This window comes from Primulina huaijiensis, unplaced genomic scaffold (genome assembly GCF_012295235.1).
Source record: "Primulina huaijiensis isolate GDHJ02 unplaced genomic scaffold, ASM1229523v2 scaffold40239, whole genome shotgun sequence".
NCBI classification, from domain to species: domain Eukaryota; kingdom Viridiplantae; phylum Streptophyta; class Magnoliopsida; order Lamiales; family Gesneriaceae; genus Primulina; species Primulina huaijiensis.
In genome coordinates, this window is record NW_027359504.1 from 224,895 (window position 1) to 239,855 (window position 14,961).

Consider the following 14,961-nt stretch of genomic DNA (forward strand, 5'->3'; position numbering starts at 1 on the left):
AAATAAGAAACCATGAAGTTCTTTTTTGAAAAAAATAAATTCGAAATCATTAGAAATTATTATTTTTTAGATGAGGGCGATTTGAGGGAGGGGTTTTGCAATGACTAATGATATTTTTGATTGTAAGGTATAAACATTTTGAACGTGAACTTTTTATTTATAAATAATTTGACAAGTAATATTTAAGTGGCTGTTCAACAAAACAAAACCAGTCATTTTTTAAAAGGAAAAAAAAAAAAAAACCGGACCGGTCTACTTAGAGACAACTCACGGGCCTAAAAGCAACAACAATGATTTTGGACCATTTTAGCCAACAATTGAAACTAACGAGGCCCAACAAGGATTATAATTCAAAGCACTTATCGTTGTGGGTATACACATTTGTAGATAATAACTTTATTAATATTTCTTGCGTTTATTATAGCATTTTACTTATATTCAACTATGTGTATTAATTTTAACAAAGTACTTCTCCCTTCGACTTCGATATCGAGGGATTCGGTTTATAGTTCGCGTCGGCCGTGTCCGGCATCACCATGCCCAAATTAAATCAAGAATGAAGGGTTTTTTGCAGGTAAATGGAAATGAAATCTCTAATGTCAAAGATATCCTCGTTTGATTTTAATTTTGGCCCCCAACTCCCAACCCTTGGTCAACAAAGAGAAAAAAAAACCCATACAAGTCCCAATACCATTACTTGCAAAAGTTGAAATCAAGCTCTGATACAGATATGTGTGTGTACATTATATATTGTCTAAGAAAAACATTGCCTTTGGTGCCCACCAAATCCCACGAACAACTATTGTTGTGCCAAAAATTGACTAATATTTTGTTTTTTCTACAATTCTGAAGCTTCCAATGGATAGGAATCATAAATGATTTGGTCAGGTGCTGATATTCTGTACCTGTGAGGATGTTGACAGGTGGAATGTAATGTAATTTATTCAGCATGAATCTTTCAATTTGCTGATTTGCCACCAATCCGATATTCTTAATCAATGAATGGCAGACAAATTGTAATAATGTACACAAGAATCCAACTAAAAAGATGATCTTTTTGTTACCTTGTACACGGACAAATAAAAGTCTGTCCCTTTCTTTGTACTGGTAATCACAGGTTTCCGGGCCCACAGAATTTTCATATTGCTTGCAGATATTTAAACATGGCCCCATCAAGATCTACTGATTCAAATCTGTACAAGGGATATATGTATACCTATCACAGGTGAGTAAATAAAATATTAATTAAGTGGCCACCTTCAAAAAGATTCATCTACGATGCCATATCGAACATGGTATTGCAAGAAACAGAGGGCTGCTTCCCCTTTTAAGATAGTCGAAATTTTTACCGGTAGGATCTACAACGCATACAAATGGTGCTGTGTAAACTGTACGCACGAAAAGGGTATTTTTTTTAAAAAAACGTAATTCTAGTCCACATAACAGCATTTTCTTGATTGCTAGATATCACTTCTCCATCACCCTGGAAGAAAGAATAAGGGAGTAAAGAACAAAATCTTACAGCTAAGATTAGTGTATACTTGAGTTGATCATGGAGGGATATCCTCAGAAAACGTTGAAGTTATCACTGTTCTTAAAAAAGATAAACGAACAGCCATCCACCATCTATACGCTTAGGCTGTCGTTTAGAAAAGTTTTCTTTTTCTTTTCACCTAAATATCTAATTATTTCTTATTCATCTCCATATTTTTTTCATTAATTCATCTATATCGAATTCAAAATCAACAAAATATCTTTTTTTTATCTGATACAAATTAATTGAAAAATACACAAGACAGTCTTTAAAAAAATTAAAATTATAAAAATTAAAATAATTCTATTTATTAAATTAGATGGCCACTTAGATGACGACTATGCACTTTAGACAGCCATTTTTTAAACAGCGCCCAAATGCATCGCTTTCTAAAAATAGGCGGTCCCATTGATGTCTTTTAGAACATTGGAAGTTAATCCATACAAGTGAGTTTGATAAATTGGTGAAAGGTAAGTAGCCTGCTTCTAAATCTACCTAAGTAGTGCATGCACATATAAAAAGATCAATATATTATATACACCCTAAGTGCCACAGTGATGCTAAATGTGCTCTCCTGTCCACCTACATGGATTAAGAAAAGCACTGATCTGCATAACAGGAATGAGGAACTGGATGGTTAGTTTTGATTTCTCCAAGATCACAAGGAAAGACAATCTATGCCTTCTGGTACTGTTCTAGGCATTGGAAGTGCCATTACATATCTTTGGATGTTTGTTCTTTGTAAAATTGGTTTGCTAGAAGATGTAGCTGGATCAATTGTGCTCGACTGAGTCTTGATGTGAAACTTTGCAAAACGGTTTATTATAGATATTTTCTCCAATTCTTGGTTTTCCACTTTGATGTCCGCAAATAATGAAGTTTTGTGCAGTCTGCATATCAAATGCACATAAATTAGCTTTCCCAAATAATATAAGAAAACTGACTACTTTAAGGTACAAGATTGTAGCTCAGAAAACAGAATTTTAACTCGTTGCGCAACAAGTTTAGACTGCACCAAATGAACATTCATATACACAACCTTTTTTTTAGGTGACCAGGGTGTACACATGGTTAGTTCCTTTACAATTAAGTTCATAGACAAAAAATCACATTGCAATTAGATAACATATAAGCAAACAGTGTACACACTTCGAGTCTTCAGCATCAGGCTTTAAAGTCGAGATGACTTCATAACATATTCATGCCAATCCATACATAAAAATGTATCCAAGAAAAAATTGGATTCCTACCTCGATAAATCACCATCAAGTTTGTTCACTCGATATATTAAACTTTCCACAACTTCAGTGAAACCACAACCATTTGTTTTCATTGAAGTTTTTTGCTTGTCAGGTGACCTGAACATAGTTGAACAAGAAAAATAACTGCTCAAGATCTAAATCTCGTGATATTTTAGGCCTTCGCGAGGAAAGGTTAACAAAGAGGCATAAAATACGTAGAGAAACCCTTACACAACATTGGTCTCTGATGATAATTGACCAATCAAGCTGCAGACATCTCCTAATGCTAATCTGGCAGCAGAATATACGACACAATCATAGTTTGAACAGGCATCTGCACAGAGAATAGCTGCAGGCGCAGGTTTAAAGACCTTTTGCACTAGCTGTGTTGTAAATATTAGCCTTCTTTTTGCTGGAACAAACGGGAAAGCATCTTCAACAATTTCTACATCATTTTTCACCTGGTGGTGTTTGAGGAAATGGCATTATGGATGGATTTTTAATTGTAAGAACATGTTAAAATTTATCGTATTCATTAACTTGTCTCACCTCCTGTGGTCTTCTATTTGAGGCTTGCGCCCATTCTAACTCAGCTGTGCTGCTAGCATAGAGGGATTTAAAAAGAGAATGTTAAGATAATATGTATAACATTGGTTAGTTTCAAATTAATAATTGGTTAATTAAGGAAATCCAATAAAGAAAATAGGCTATCATGTATTAACTATTCACTATAACATAAAAATGCAGCCAAAAGTCATTCATTTGCTTCTTCCCTTGGAGAGCTGAGGGCGGCAACGCTAGCGAAGGCACCAAAATTGATCTAGTCTTAAATTAGACATTCAATTAGCAGAAAATGACATCTATTTTTGAATGACTGTAGATATACATACCTAATATCTTGAAGGTTTGACTGTTCGTGATTTACTTCTTTATGCCACGACACCATGTCGAATGCAACAATTTTGCGCTTCTTTGGCATTGAAACCAATAAATTTTGATGAATGACATCTGACGGCAACACAATAGGGGATGATAATTGTTTTCCCTCAATCAAGTTGATAGCTGTAGTTGGCCACACACAGGTTCCTTGACTAGGGTTGGCTGAATTTGCTGGCATCATCGAACTACTTTTTTGCAAGTTTCCAAGAGTTATTCCAGTACGTGGTTTTCCGACGTTAAATGCTGTGTTTGGATCACAGACTTGTAATCTCTGTTCGTTCTTAAAGGTTCCATAATGCTTAAACCAGGTTGGAGCCATTTGCAAACTAATCTGTGAACCATATGTTACACAAGAAGCTTCATTGCTCCCAATGGATTGTCTCTGAGTACCATTTTGGCCAATCGCCTCCATCTGTTGGATATTTTTCCAGTACGTCGATGATGAAGCTTTGCCTAACAGATGTCCTTGAACCTCTGGTGAGAGGTTCCATCCCTTATTATCCCCAGTAAAAGATGCACCAAGTTGCGGTACAAAATTCAGGTCATCTTTCGCCGCATCTTCAACACCTGACTTATGCCCACTAAACAAAAGCTCCCTTGCATCGGCAATGGCCTGCTGGTAATAAGAGTTGTCATATTTAAGTGGCAAACTAGCATTAATTGGAGGATGCATTGGGTGCAGCAGGGAGGAATTTTGATCCAAACCAAGGGCTCTCATATCTCTGGCAGGAACAGCGAGGGTTTGTTTGTCCACATGACTTGCTTGATTACAGGTCTGCTGATGTGTGTGAGTCACCAATGGACCAGATACAGCATCTGCTTCTAAGTACTGCTTGCTCAATATCTCTTGCTTGCCAGCGCTGCCGCTTGTCATTGAGTTGTTTATCTCAGTTAAGCTTTGGTGGAGAGAACTTCGTTTTTCCAATTGCTGTTCATAATCTTTAGATTTCCCCAAACATGGTAACGATTCTTGTTTATTGTTTTCATGTTTAAAAGAACTTTGGTTGGGCTGATCATTTAGAACCTCTGAGCTGTTCTCTTGACTGCTAGACACTGAATCAAGGGACTGAAACAAACGGGAGTAGTATGATGATTTTGGAGTAGACGTCATTACACTTTGAGGGACTGGAAGATTGTCCAACAGAGGGAATTCAGGGTCATCAGAACGAGCAATTTTCCCATGGGAATATTCTTGCGCATCAGCAGCACTTACGGTAGGAAAATTAGTGGCCATGTTACTTTGCAATGGTGGTGTTGAATTTTTATTTTTTACAATATCCTTCGCAGTACGAACTTTAGAAGAGGTTGCAGTCGAGTTCCCCTGCATATAGGAGATTAACATCATTTCTAAGAGCACATAAAGCAGTATGGTCAAATGCTGATAAATCAAATAGAAAATTGTGTTCGAATCTAGGTGGAACATTGAGATTCGCATAACTAGCAGTTAAACCCACCACTGACAAAGATGGGAAAAATGAGCATGGTTGAGGAGTCCAGGTAACTGTGGGGCAGAGTCTAAAGTCAAAGTCTTGCGAAACAGGAGCCATGTTGCACGGGATAAAAAAAGTTGCAGTAGAAGTTTCAGTTAATGGCAATTCATTGGGATTTGAGACTTTCGAGTTCCAATGTACTCCAGGTGTCTGATCATCTGATATGTCATCCTTATTAAGTAGGCCGAGCATATTTTCACTGCAGCAAAGAAATCACCAAAATTCCAATGAATTATCAGAAAATGTATATCAGAAGAAAAAAAGAAGATGAGCAAGATCAGACATGTTCACCAGGAACATCAAACTAAAATAAGGTTACATATTTAGAGACAGGAGATGTAGTTTCATCTTGTTACATTCTCAGATATTTTTCCACCATAGCGAGCATAAATAACGTAAAAAATTCCAACATCTTGAAGATACACACCTCTGAGCAGCCGCACTCTGGCTGTAAAAACCCGGAGAACTTAAGAAAGCTGATATGGGCTCAACATCATGTCCAGGAACCATCTTCTCTGATTCTGTTGAATATCTGGGAACATTGAGCTGGTTTGCCTACAACAAGAGAATAACAGAATTACCGAATACCATTCAGGAAATAAATCCCTGCATAACGGGTCTTGATGAACCAAATTTCCATTATTACGTCATCAAATGGCTTTTGAACACCGCAAGACACGTGATATGATGCACTCCCATCAAGCCATGAAGTGCCTCTCAAATCCTGACCTGCAAGATATTAAGACCTCTCAAAAGGATTCTTCTTTGAAACTGATATTTTGCTTCTCACAGAATGTCGCCATTCAAAGCATAAATAAATTATGGTCATGAAAAGGTTAGGTTTATAATTTTTTAAATGCTTTCAATTCTTCTATTTGCCACAAAAGAATCAAAGCATCAAATGGCTTCTTGATAATTAACTATGTAAGGATCCAAACCTCAGCAATACTTTTGCTAGGAGTCACCACCTATAAACCAAATAATGACAATATGGTACATATTACCTGAGAAATCGTTGTTGGCCTGGTTGTCATTAGTTTGCAACAGAATGTGAGACTGATTTTCATCACTTGTCGTGTGCTCCTTATGCTGACCAGGCCAAATATTTGACGAAGGTAAAGATGTTTGGATCAGATGACTCACTCCAGTCAAATGCTTCAGCTGAGAGCTATAATCAGCCAACTGGCTTGTATATGTAGAAGAGATCTGATTGGAAGTATGCGAAAACTCGGAGTGAAATTCCTCTTGCTGTCTGAGATGCTGGTGATCTGACTGCTGAAAACCAGGGTAAATGCAGGTCCTATCAGAATTCCGAGTCAGGTTTTCCGGTTTAAAACTTGGAGAGACGGCATTTGGTGAGTTTCCATCAACCCAATTATTACGCTGCTTGTCACAATCAAAGTAATTTGTGGGTTGATTATCAACTGAAGGTCCAGGATTCTGGAAACTCAATCCACTCCACTCTTCTTGCAAGCCGGTATCACTGCTAGAAGTTTCAGCCACAGCAGACTGCATCAGAGCACTCCAGCTACCATTTTGAGTAGAAGACAATGCATCCCTATAAGAAGTGCTCTCCACAGTGCAGCCCCCGGTGCCTATATTGCTATTTCTGCTAAATGAAGATTCCCAGCTGTGGTCATCAGCATTGTACAAGATCTTCTGTTCCAGAGGATCTAAAGAAGACTGACCAAGATTTGAACCTTCTCTGGCAGAAAGTCCATGCCAGCTGGCATCTTCACACCTCCCCTCAGTTTCCAGAGTCAATCCACTGCTTGGTGTTGTATTTACTTTTTCGGGATAGCTACCAGCTAAATTTCCCCTATTTATACTTTGAACAGGAATTTGCTGAAACAAATTCCTTTGGAAAAATTGATTGGGCAGTAATGACCCATTAGGCGCATTAATCTGATCAGAGGATAAATCACATTGTTGACTCACAAATGCATTGCCGAAGGTTGACGGTTGCAAGGCAGGCAATCCTAATGAGATACTACTGTTCTTGGACAACAGATTGGTTGTTGGACCTTGGAGGTAAGGACAGTTATTTAAATTTTTGTCACAATTTGTAGCAGGAGTTCCATATAAATACATGTCCAACTGTGGCTGAGACATGCGCACATGGCCAACACCAAGATTTTGACTTTGCGAAAGAACCAACCCATTAGGCGAACTTGGAAAAACACCAGAATCACAATGTTGCATCATTCCCATGTTACCAACCATAAACATTTGTGATGAATCAAGAACAGGTGTCCCATTGGCAGCGGGTGGAAACTGACCACCTGAAGCTTGTTTTAACGGTGACAGCGGATTTATATAATTCTGGTCTCTAGCATCACCCAACTCCTGAAGCTGTCTCCTCCTCTGCAGTTCCTGCAGCTGTTTCAACATAATTTGCCGCTGCAACATCTTACATTACTATATTTCGTCTAAACTGCTATGTCAAAGGAGGAGGTTGCAGCAAATTACTACAGCTGCACAAGATTAAGATATCATGTAAGTAAATGGCAAGAAACTTCTACAATTTAACTAGCCACGTAAACTACTGCCGACAAAAGAAGTTGACCTAGCTGTACAGCATTCAAACAAGCAATGAAAATCTAATTAATTGACTGAAATCCATCTCAATATTTTTTAGGTTTATTTCAAAAGCTACATCAGTCCTCCCACGTCTCAAGAATATAAATTCCCTCAGAACAGAAATATAATTAACAAAGGCAGCAAAGAGCTAACAATGTTCTGTTCAGTTTCCTAAGTTCTGCAACTGCAATACACAGGTGAAACATGAAATTAGGTAATATTTCAAATTTCTGAAACTTAAAAAATATTTTTTTTTTAAAAGAAGGAAAAGCATGAGAAGATAGGTCGAAAAATTGATTAGTAATTATAAAACAATCCCCTTTAAGAAATAGCAACCAAGTTAGAGACCATATAAGCGCACCGACATTGCCACCAAGATAATTTCAACTGAACCCAGTAAAAATCTTTATCAAAATCAAAAGAAATTAACATGCACAACCAATAATTTAGGGCCAAATCCAAGATGCCACCAACCAAATATGAAAAAAAGGGGAAAAGTCTGAATGGCTCTTGCATGTCGACAAACCAGCCTCAAATTCCTCAAGGAAAAACAGAAAAAACCCTCAATTGAATTCACTCCAACCCCACGTCCACCAAACCAAAAGGCGAATCACAAATAATCCCAGCTGAAAGCACTGAAAATGAAACTCAAACATTGCATATAACTGTAAAAGCTTCAATCTTGACCCATTTTCAGTCAAGAAAAGCAGCAAATATTCCAAGTAGAACTGTTTAAAGATTGATCTTCTTCAAATAACGAAGACTGGTGGATGCAGTGCAGGTGTCAACATTTTCTCGAACTTACTCTGTATCATGCCGTAATTCGCGAAATGAAGATCATACAGTTCAATTTACTTCCCCCGATCAAATTTGTTTCCACCTTTTTCTTTCTCTCTACAGCTCGTATTTATAGGTCTCTCACTCAGAGCGCTCTCTCTCTCTCTCTCTCTCTCTCTCTCTCTCTGCAGTGTCAAAAGGATGCTTTTTCCTCAGACAAGTTTCCCAGATAAAACTGGAGGAAAAATAAAATTGTCTTTAGCCTCGGATCAATAGCTAAGGCTATGACAAAGGCTTGGATTTTCGGAACCGGGTTGTATGTTAAAATTGAGGTGAAATTTCAATCGTTGATTCAGATATTTATCGTTGTGGACGGTGGAGATCGAGGATAGATGCCTACTCGCTGCGCACAGGCGTGGACAACTCTCCTTTAGAAATTATTTTCGTTTATAAATTTTATTCTTTTTTTTTATTAATGGCTCAAAAAAATATTTTGTAAATAAAACAATTATTTTAAAAAAATTAAAAATTTATATATTCGCGAATATGGCAAGAAGCATTGGTATTACGTTAAAAAATATTTTTAAAAATTAAATTTATAACTGTGGCTCCGGTTTCTGTTTTCCGACCCAATTGAGCTATAATTGAGTAAATAGATGTCGTGACTAAATTCGTTTTTGCCCCTTTGTTTATTTTTATATTTTGATTTTGATCAATTATTGCTGATTGAGACGTGTGCTTCAATTTCGCATCTTAGCATAGTAACTTGGGTTGATGGGTTGACCCCAAGCCCAAACCCAAAACTGAACCGGTTATGAAACCAAATCAACAAAGAGGTTGAATTGAGGCTTTTATTTTTTTGCTAACCAATTAATTGTTCGAATTTCCTCAGGTGGGATCTTGTATATTTTACATAAAATTCAAACATTGTGACATCCAATATTGAATATAATATCAAGAATGGCTAGAACATGGGTTAACATAAGCCTTCTAAAAACTTCATTGTCATTTTAATGTTTCACCTTCTCTAAACTTTTCGAGCCTTGAATGTAATTAATACATTTGTTTCATCTAGTCGGCCTAAGAATCGGTATACCAAACTTTCAAGATTAATGAGCCCCCAGTAGACCTAAACAACCGAAGTGGCCTTCCGAAAGTTTTGTCTTTTTTTCCTCGTAATACGTCATTGGAGAGGAAAAGTTCATTATTTACGAAACATTCAAACTCATCCCACGTTCCCATGTAATATATTCGTCTCGCATACCACGTGAGGAGCCTCTCTCAATTCATTAAGAAACTGCACTTCTATACGTTTAAACTAAAAAGTGCCTATCATTTCAAATTGCTTCATGATTCTTGGTTTCCTCTCAAACGGGTAAATTCTATTAATGGCTATTTATGGACTAAAGTTATAAAGGATGATACGAACAAAATGTTATCCTTTCAGACAAAGAATAAAAAATACACATCCGAAGTCGTTAAATAATCCGAAGTTGTTAAATATTACATGCCTCAAATTGTTGTTTAATTCAGTCCAAACAATCTCGATCCGTTTATATCTCATGGTTCCAAATTTAATCATCGCGGCTTCCTTTGTTCACAAATTTGGTTCATCTGCTGTTCAATCCTCCCTTTTAGTAGCCAGGAAAATGCCTTACCTGGGTATAAGAACCGTGCATCAGATTCCCAACTTTGAGAGGCATTTTTCGAGCATAAAAATTGTCTGAAGCAGTATAAACGAGTATGTGTTGCTTGAACGCTAATCACCCGCCACAATGTAAAAAACTATCTCAAGCCTGACAAACAATAAAAAAAATTGGTTAGTTGTACTCTACAAGGGATTCCGAAAATTCAAACAAGACAATCATAGACAAATATGTTGTAGCTTCTGAAAGAATCTGTTTCCTTGTTAGATCCAGAAGAATGGGATATGGTACATGGTTTGTGTCAATAACCAAATCAACAAAGAAACGAGTACCCAATAAGTAGCTTGGTTGGCAGTTCTAACCTGAATTCAGCAAAGTTAGACGATCAGACAGGAGTTCATATTCAAACGCTGAAATTTAAGTCAACTAGCCAATGTTGGGAATAAGCAAGAGCATACCTATAGATCATTGCACTGATATTCCAGAAGATATGCAAAGTTTTGAGTCAGCGCCACCACTTATTACAGCATCATTTTTCCACCAGTCAGCACAGAACACCTACATTAACAATGTATTTATTTACCAACTATAATATCAGGTGAAAATTCAAAGATCATGCCTCAAGTTTGGAGTACCTTGTCCTTGTGAGAATCGATCACAGACAATGGCCACTGCAGAAGACCGCACAATTCAAAAACCATAGATTGAAATACATGCGTGCATAATTAAAACGAACTGAAGTTACTAGATACCGCAGTCCTAAGATCCCAGAGAATCACTTTTCCATCATATGATGCGGATACCAAGTGAAACCATGATTTCCTGTGCCACTTGCATGATGATATCCAAGAATTATGTGATGAGAATTGGAAGATAGGTGACAAAGTTCCTACAGAAGAAATGCAAAGGAACATATCATATATATGGTCAAAGTCGCACCCTACGTCGCAGCAGATAAGCACAAATTTAAAGACAGACCTGGCCTTCGAGGATCCCATATTCTAATAATAGGGTCAGAACCTCCAGCTGCAATGAGGGTAGAACTTTTACCTCCGATATCAAGACAGTTGATAACCTTCCCACAGGACTGAGGAATGAAGAAATGTCCATAAATATCAGTTCACAATGATTCCATTTGCAAAAAGTCGAATCAGTAACTTATCGAAGCAATATATATCAATGCACATATACATATAAATATAACTTCCCTCTTCGCTTTGAGTACAAGGATCTTGCTGAGATCAAACGAGACATCCCAACAAGTTTATATCAAACTTGCAGTAATGAGAGCGACCGGAGATGACTTAAAAGCAATGGGTACCCTGCACATAGAAAAACTCCATTTTTCTTTACAAATGAAGTAACTAAACTCACTCACCATGCTTAAATTGTCTTTGCCCGTCTCAACATCCCATCTTCTAATAGAATGATCCCAAGATGCTGAATAAATTGTTTCACGTCGTGGCCAGATCACCGACGACACAGATTGTTTGTGGCCCACAAGTGTTGATAAAGCCTCTCCCTGTCAACCAACAAAACATCCATATCACATATAGAAATATGAGGCGACTGAAGAAGAGAAAAGAAAGTTCATAAGCTTGACCACATTAATTAAAAAACCAACTAGAGAGTCCATAAACTGAACGATTTGTCACACGTAAAATCTAAATTTCTCATGAATTTTTTCTAAGAAGATACTGAATTTCTTTCATCTTTGAGGAGAACAGACAATAGATTTGCAGATGCAAGAAGAGTCAGACTTCGATATTGTCCAACTAATACACACATAATTTCTACTAAATTTAGCTCTGCTCGTGTTACTCAAAGACTGCTATATTTTACTGATATCAAGTTTAAATCTCCAGCTACTTCTGTAGTTGAACTAAAATCGAATTTTGCAAGAGAGCTGCAACTTCACATTTTATTAACTATTCTCATGAAAATCACAAGTACATAGTTATGTGGTCACATCCAGATCATTTAATGTCAGCATCTTCAGAAAAATTCACAATCATCAACTCTATGAAACTTAAGGTGAAACTCTATTACTAATGGGGAGTTAATGGTACCTCAGATTGAAGTTCCTCACCTTCCGCATTCTTTTTCCTCTTCTTCAATGAAACCATATTACCTTCAATTTGAAAAGTATTTGTGTTCCACAAGTTAATTGTACAATCCCAAGAACCTGAACACACCTAACATTAAATAGGAAAAGAACGAGGAAGATGGCATTTCAGTACAGGCCAAAAATTGTTATGACATTAAGAGCAACATATTACATATATACCATTTCACCAGAAGGCTCGGCTGCAATGCTCTGAACAGCAGCAGTATGACCACGCAATATTTTAAATGCTCGAACATTCTTTGGTTGATCAAAGGAATCCTCCACAACAAACTTTAACACAGAAAATAATCGAAACAAGCATTAATTGATATACAAAAACTAATTCCCAGTGAGTAGAAAGTAGTCAAACCACCAATGAAACTTTCAGCAAGTACCTTCCACAACCTTAAGGCCTTGTCTTTAGAAGCTGTGGCAACAATTTGATCTTTGACGCTCTCGGCTGTCGAGAAGAAAACAAAAAAATGAATCATATAAATGAAGTATGTTAAGGATGTTATCAAATAGCTAGGTTCCAGATATTGCTACATGTTGCTTTGTCCTTAACCCGAAGAACATGGACAACTAGATAGGTTGCCAAAACACAAAAATGAAGTAACTAAAAGAATATTTTTAAGAACAAATAAATCAGCCAAGAACATTAGGACAGAGAAATTATTCACTCAGTAACTTATGCCTAACGAAGAAAAGATTTCCCCTCTTACCTTTTGGTTTCAAAATACAAACTGAAGTAACCGGACCAGAATGCCCATCCAGTACATGTGTACAAATTCCACCAGTTCTCCATATCCTAAAAAACACAAAAAATTACACATTTGTAAGTTCAACTCGGCATAAAGGTAAACAAAGTTAAACAGATGACATCTTTATGGAGTTACCTTCCAAAACCATCATAGCATCCTGTCAAAATGTACCTGTCATATTAACCGGGGTTTGAGTGATAGGATAAGATACTTGGAGGAATAACAATTAACCCATAGAAAAAACAAATACACACAAGAAGGAAAAAAGCAATTCCAATCAGCACTGACAGGAACACAGCTAAAATTTCTTTACACATACCCATCGTTTGAACCATCAACTGAACTAACCCAATCATCATGCATAGAAGGTTCTTCCTCTCTTTTTGGAACAATGGCTTTAATGTATTCAATTTCAAGAATTTTTTCCTGTAATGAGATACAAGTGGCAGATAAAGATTGGAAGAGCAAGAGTGATTCAAGAAAGATAGAGATGCAAAGCACAAAAATTGCATCAAAGTAAAGCAAAAAAGAGCGCTGGTTGTGTCATTTTACATATCATTCATCTTCACACACAAAAATTCAACCATAAATGTAAAGATCACTGCTGGTTAGTGATTATTCCCGTAAAAAATTAGCCGATATCAGTTAAGACAACAAGTTTATAAACCCCCATTTATCACATGATCAGTACATTTTCGAAACAGCATAGGTATTTTAATTTTAAAGTATCTTGAACATAAACAAATGTTATTACAATGATAATCAATCACAGCTACCACAGTATAGTCTAAATACTTACGGCTGAAATTCCTTTAACAAGGAGAAACTCTTCCAGGGACATCCGAACCAACTCCCCATCAATGAGAAAATCAAATGGCTCTGCTTCCCAGTCCGCATTTCCTGATGAAAATCCAGACAAACCGATATCATAAACGACAGCAACCAACACTACACTCTCATACTGGTAACAGAAGTGGACAGGGAGATCACGCGACCCCATTTCAATTTCGACACCTCTCCGCTGCAAATTTCAATTGAAACAAAATAAAGTAAAAACCAGGTTCGAAAGTAGATTACCAGCTTGAATTAGATTGTTCAACAGAGCTGACAGGCCAAAGCGAGCGAGGGTTGCAGGAATGGAGATGGAAGTTGGAGGTGCTTTATATGGTGGATTCAGATTCGTTACGAAGCGGACTTGCACCTGTCTCGTTGTCTCTAAACCTCCGCCATCGATATCCATTTTCCCGCCGAATGAGTGGAGGAAGAAGCTAGGAATGCACTGTGGGATTTTAGATTCTGGCGGATTAGGGTTTTAGTAAACTCTTGTGCTAGCTTTACCGGAATAATAATCGTGTTCGTCACACACGAATTTTACTATAAAACGTTCATTTACTTTCCCAAAGCGGCTTTGGGTTTATTATTTTTGTTTTCGGCCCGATCACCATTTTCATGGAACCAAGTATGTGTAGACTATGATCGAATAGGAGTCGGGGGCTACCAAATACAAAGGCTTACCATTTTATTTTGTTTCCTAAACATCTATGCTATTAGAACAACTAATTTTTTGTTAGTTGATAACTCGATGTTTCACATGGCAAAAACTTGTGTGAAACGGTCTCACGGATCGTAGTTTGTGAGACGGATTTTTTATTTGAGTTATCCATGAAAAAATATTACTTTTTATGTTAAAAGTATTACTTCTTATTGTGAATATCGGTAGGGTTGACTCGTCTCGCAGATAAAGATTNCTTGTTGTGAATATTGGTAGGGTTGACTCGTCTCGCAGATAAAGATTCGTGAGACCGTCTCACAAGAGACCTACTCATTTCACATTTATGTTTGTATCATATTTTATCGGATAATTTTAAAAATTAATAACTTTTGTT

The 14,961-nt window shown here is 37.0% G+C and overlaps 2 protein-coding genes across 8 annotated transcripts; both read right to left on the minus strand.

Annotated features, from left to right (window-relative positions):
* Nucleotides 1–1,920: 1,920 nt before the first annotated feature.
* LOC140969114 (uncharacterized) lies at nucleotides 1,921–8,785 on the minus strand. 4 transcript variants are annotated; one of them, XR_012173889.1, is made up of 11 exons: nucleotides 8,590–8,785; nucleotides 6,209–7,678; nucleotides 5,851–5,933; nucleotides 5,632–5,759; nucleotides 5,169–5,403; nucleotides 3,666–5,035; nucleotides 3,325–3,376; nucleotides 3,147–3,236; nucleotides 3,007–3,066; nucleotides 2,785–2,892; nucleotides 2,266–2,424 (listed from the first exon to the last, which is right to left on the minus strand). XR_012173889.1 is itself a non-coding variant. In XM_073430335.1 (10 exons), the coding sequence occupies exons 2-10, from the start codon at nucleotides 7,611–7,613 to the stop codon at nucleotides 2,193–2,195; spliced, it is 3,843 nt and encodes a 1,280-aa protein (XP_073286436.1). In that variant the 5' UTR covers nucleotides 7,614–7,678; nucleotides 8,590–8,778; the 3' UTR covers nucleotides 1,921–2,192. The 4 variants fall into 4 exon arrangements, 2 of the variants coding, with proteins under 2 accessions (XP_073286436.1, XP_073286437.1); XR_012173890.1 differs by having other exon boundaries at nucleotides 3,325–3,373; nucleotides 8,590–8,782; XM_073430335.1 differs by having other exon boundaries at nucleotides 1,921–2,424; nucleotides 3,007–3,236; nucleotides 8,590–8,778.
* A 1,197-nt stretch (nucleotides 8,786–9,982) lies between these two features.
* Nucleotides 9,983–14,414, minus strand: LOC140969145 (ribosome biogenesis protein WDR12 homolog). 4 transcript variants are annotated; one of them, XM_073430406.1, is made up of 15 exons: nucleotides 14,153–14,414; nucleotides 13,875–13,975; nucleotides 13,395–13,501; nucleotides 13,211–13,246; nucleotides 13,037–13,122; nucleotides 12,710–12,774; nucleotides 12,495–12,605; nucleotides 12,277–12,402; nucleotides 11,586–11,729; nucleotides 11,186–11,294; nucleotides 10,960–11,096; nucleotides 10,843–10,878; nucleotides 10,666–10,765; nucleotides 10,540–10,569; nucleotides 9,983–10,357 (listed from the first exon to the last, which is right to left on the minus strand). In XM_073430406.1, the coding sequence occupies exons 1-13, from the start codon at nucleotides 14,313–14,315 to the stop codon at nucleotides 10,673–10,675; spliced, it is 1,314 nt and encodes a 437-aa protein (XP_073286507.1). In that variant the 5' UTR covers nucleotides 14,316–14,414; the 3' UTR covers nucleotides 9,983–10,357; nucleotides 10,540–10,569; nucleotides 10,666–10,672. The 4 variants fall into 4 exon arrangements, with proteins under 4 accessions (XP_073286507.1, XP_073286508.1, XP_073286509.1 ...); XM_073430407.1 differs by having other exon boundaries at nucleotides 9,983–10,350; nucleotides 10,534–10,569; XM_073430408.1 differs by lacking the exon at nucleotides 10,540–10,569 and having other exon boundaries at nucleotides 9,983–10,219.
* Nucleotides 14,415–14,961: the final 547 nt, after the last annotated feature.

Bases quoted from the DNA above. Each gene is read 5' to 3' on its own strand.
- LOC140969114 (XM_073430335.1), bottom strand. From the start codon at position 7,613: ATGTTGCAGCGGCAAATTATGTTGAAACAGCTGCAGGAACTGCAGAGG. The intron at 5,036-5,168 runs GTGGGTTTAACT...TCCTATATGCAG, and splicing joins TTTTCCCATCTTTGTCAGTG to GGGAACTCGACTGCAACCTC. The intron at 3,377-3,665 runs GTATGTATATCT...CCTCTATGCTAG, and splicing joins TCAAACCTTCAAGATATTAG to CAGCACAGCTGAGTTAGAAT.
- LOC140969145 (XM_073430408.1), bottom strand. From the start codon at position 14,315: ATGGATATCGATGGCGGAGGTTTAGAGACAACGAGACAGGTGCAAGTC. The intron at 13,247-13,394 runs GTATGTGTAAAG...TTAATATGACAG, and splicing joins GTTGATGGTTCAAACGATGG to GTACATTTTGACAGGATGCT. The intron at 13,123-13,210 runs GTAACTCCATAA...TGTGTTTTTTAG, and splicing joins TGCTATGATGGTTTTGGAAG to GATATGGAGAACTGGTGGAA.